The following is a 3,710-nucleotide window of genomic DNA, read 5'->3' as shown; positions in this document are numbered from 1 at the left end:
GTTAAACCACTACAGTGTGGGTTCCCATTGGTAGCATGTATCAATCCAACTATCTCCAGGCTTTCCTGGAAGTATTGCTTCCAGGATAAATTAGATTTGTTACAAGAAAGTCTGAGCAACACAGTACAAATATGATAACTACCAACACTTTTCATACCTTACCTTGCCATGTATTGCTATTTTCAGTGGATCTGATGCAATGATAACAATAGTGAGACATGCTAAGAGGAATATACGTACATAGACAAGTTGTTGCTATTTCCTCCAAAGCATTCCATCAGCTAATGACAAATCATGAGACATATTTTAACATGATTATTAGATATGTAATTACCTCAAGCACAGATATTCTTGGGAACCAGTAAAGATAGAACAAACATAGGAGCTGATCATGGCCAGTGATTTATTTATATGAACTTATAAGATAATAAGGATAATAAGGCAGGATAAAATGAGTTAGCCATGAGATTTTTAGAATTCTCCCACAGAGCTATTTCTACCATAGGGGCAAGACAGTCTGGGGTTATTTTGGTTTACTTTTGAAAGTGTGTATGCTAATTCTTTAGGGCTGTTGATTGTAGCTGTATTGGCCTAAGGACACAGGCAGACAAGGTTCTTCAGGTAGATGTGATATCTTTTATGAGACCAACTCAATAGTTGGAAAAATTGTTCTTTGCAAGCTTTTGGGCACAAACAACCTTCTTCAGGCATAGGGAGACTCTCTCTAAGACTCTTCCTATGCCTGAAGAAAGGTATTTGTGCCCGAAAGCTTGCAAAGAACATTTTCCCCAACTATTTAGTTGGTCTAATAATAAAAGATATCGAATCTACCCAAAGAACCTTGTCTGCCTATGCTAATTCTTGAGACTTAACTATCTAATGTATAGGAAACTAATAACAATATCATAAAAGAGAGAAATTCAAGACAGAATGACTTACAGAGAAATGTACAGGGATGCATTAGATCAAGGGAAGTCAAGATATGCACATTAATTCCTTTTGGAGTATAAACATGATTGGCTAACTTGAGCCACCTGCCCACGGGTCTCCTGTTCACTGAGGGCAGAGTCTGCACAGGGAGTTCAGGAAGAGATTTCATGTGAGGAGCACACATAGGGCGCAGGATGAGGAAATTCCTTATCCTTTCCCCATAAGTACATAGAAGCACTGAGAACAATTAATTCCATGTTCTACATTGCACGGGACAAGATATGGTTGTGGAGACAATGCAGAATTAGCTACTTGTTTTCTTTTCTCCTTCTTTCCTGCCGTTTGTTTCCTTTTCTCCTTTCCTTCCCAGCTAACATAAACAACAACCTCAGAGTCAACAGAAGAGTAATGTGCACAGCACCCCCAGAGCCAAATCCCTAACTCCCACTTAGTTTACAGTGAGAACTCCCAAACATAAATTCAGGCACCAAAGCTTTCCTCTCTTCCCACGCAAACAGAAAGCCCCTGCACAGAAGGCTTATACAGCATGAAGCTAAGAGTGGGAGGGAACAAGCTGGCCTCCAGCGTATTTCCCATGTTCTCAAGCCAGCTAAGGAAGCAATGGTTAACAGGAACAGGCCTCTAATCAGTAACGTGAAATAGACTGCTCGCCAATCAGCCATCTGAAATGCAGCATTTTATCATGAAATTTCTAATAACCATGTTAGGAGGCATTGCTAAGCCCACAGATATATTCTGAATACAGAGTGCCATTTCTGGGATGGTTCTGGCATGTAGAAAGATAGTAAGTCTCAAAAGGCCCATTTTTACTACAGAGCTAAGTTGGGATTTGAACTTATTGTTCAAGGATTGTCAAATGTTCCCTGCTCTACCAGACTGCAAATTCTCCTCTGTGTTTTGCAACCCACTACTTGTTGAAGAAAAAAAATATATAGTCATATTTCAGATCTTACCGTACCTGCCCCGCCACCTACACTGAGAATATTGATTGCAGACTTTCCGTTGCCAATGCTGAAAACAAAAATGAGTTTACATATTTCAGGATAGATATTCAACATACAGAATTGTATTAGTTACTTCAAAGCAACAAGTAATGACTGCAGATTAAAACATATAGGAAAAAATCCACCATATAAATGTGTGTGTGCATGTGTGTGTGTGTAGATGTATGTATGTCTGTTTATGTTAGTACAGCACCATAAATGTACAGGCAGACATGGACAAATTAGAATTCTTGCTTAATTTTGAATCAGTAATCACTCAGACTGTACCTGGGTATTACACCCATATGATAACTGAATAAAAACAGAAACCTGCATATATTTTTTCACTTCCCTGCTCGGAGGAGAACCTACTTCCACAAACCTATGCAAATGTAAATATATTTCTAATATGTATCTGTGTACACGTGTGTTTGTACTGTACTTGATTGCACCTGGTCATGGCTTTGGTTTATAAGCTGTCCAGGACAGAGATTGCTTTACTGTTTTATACAGCTTGTTTGGGGAAGCATATATACAAGTCTGTATTTACACCAGTGTAAAGCCAGGGCTGATTCCACTGATCAGTAAGAATGCAGGTGCCAAGAGAGAAGGCAGGACAGAAAATGATAATCTGTCGCAAAAGGAGCAGAAATGCCTACAGTAAGGAAAGTACCCCTTCAGGCCCCTGGCCAAAGTTACACTTCAGACATGATTAACCAATTAATCACATCCTAACTAGTAATCCAGCCACATATTCATGCAATTAATGGTGTGATAAAACAGGGAATAAACCACCAAACAGGTACACAAAATGTGTGTAACAACTGTGCGACTAGTTCCTATTGCACCTAAATTGATCATGGGGCCAGCACTGACAAACTCATCAGTGCTCGCAGACTTGGGAACACCAGTCAGTTGATCAGTGCTCCCAGCTGTGACAGCACATGGGGGGGCCCTGGTTCAGGAAGGGCCTCCATTCCCCTGAACTCCCATGGCTGCAACCATCAGCTGAACTTGCTCCTTGTCAGCACAGAGGAAGCCAGACATTGTGACACTGGGCTCCCTTTGCAATAGGGCGTGACTGGGATCTGATCCACAGCCCCTCAATTGTGCCTCCCGCCACAGTCCCACAATTGTGCCTCCTGCACATGTGGCCTGGTAAGAAGCACAATTGTTAGGATCAGATCCCATTGCACCTTTAACTGAATGTCTGTCAGCGGCCTCAGTTATATTGGTGCTCATGTATAAGATCATTTCTCCGTTGAAATCAATATCAAACTCTGATTTGACTTTCTGTTCAAAGCGATTCTGACGGAGTTAGCAGGACAGAAGCCAGCTCAGAAGGAGAGGAAGCCAAGCCTACAGAGCAGAACTCAGTTGCACAATCTAGGACCTTGGAAACAAATGGGAAGAGGAGCACGGTAGAATATGGAATTAGGTTGAAGCCAAGGGTCTTTCAAGACAAAACAAAGCAGATATGTTTCTAGACAAAGGAAAGGAGACGAGATTGCCAGGGGAGCATAGGAGGGTTTTGAAGTGAAGAATCAGGAAAGAAATGACATAAATAGAAGAGACAAGGGGTGTGGGAAAGGGAAGGCGGGATAGAGAAGGCAGGAAAGGGGGGGGGGTGGCACTCTATGTCAAGGAGCACTACACATCCTCTGCCGGCAGAATGGGGTCAGGGGAAGGGCAAGCTGAAGTGCTCTGGGTCAAGATCCAGGGGGGGCAAGGCGAGAGGGATTTGACGGTGGGGGTCTATTACAGACCCCCCAATCA

The 3,710-nt window shown here is 42.1% G+C and overlaps 1 protein-coding gene across 8 annotated transcripts in view; it reads right to left on the bottom strand.

Annotated features, from left to right (window-relative positions):
- Nucleotides 1–3,710, bottom strand: part of LOC102388667 (histamine N-methyltransferase-like) — a 33,970-nt gene that overhangs the window by 17,787 nt on the left and 12,473 nt on the right. For 7 of the 8 annotated variants that reach the window (XM_014517309.2, XM_006018390.3, XM_014517308.2 and 4 more), the window contains one exon: nt 1,910–1,962. In XM_014517309.2, coding sequence (XP_014372795.1) covers nt 1,910–1,962 — 53 coding nt within the window. Of the gene's footprint in view, nt 1–1,904; nt 1,963–3,710 lie in introns of all 8 variants that reach the window. The other variant, XM_025197581.1, reaches the window with a different exon arrangement.

This window comes from Alligator sinensis, unplaced genomic scaffold (assembly GCF_000455745.1).
Source record: "Alligator sinensis unplaced genomic scaffold, ASM45574v1 scaffold277_1, whole genome shotgun sequence".
In the NCBI taxonomy this organism is placed as follows: domain Eukaryota; kingdom Metazoa; phylum Chordata; order Crocodylia; family Alligatoridae; genus Alligator; species Alligator sinensis.
The sequence above is the reverse complement of the archived record's forward strand: the minus strand, read 5'-3'. Positions and strand labels throughout refer to the sequence as shown.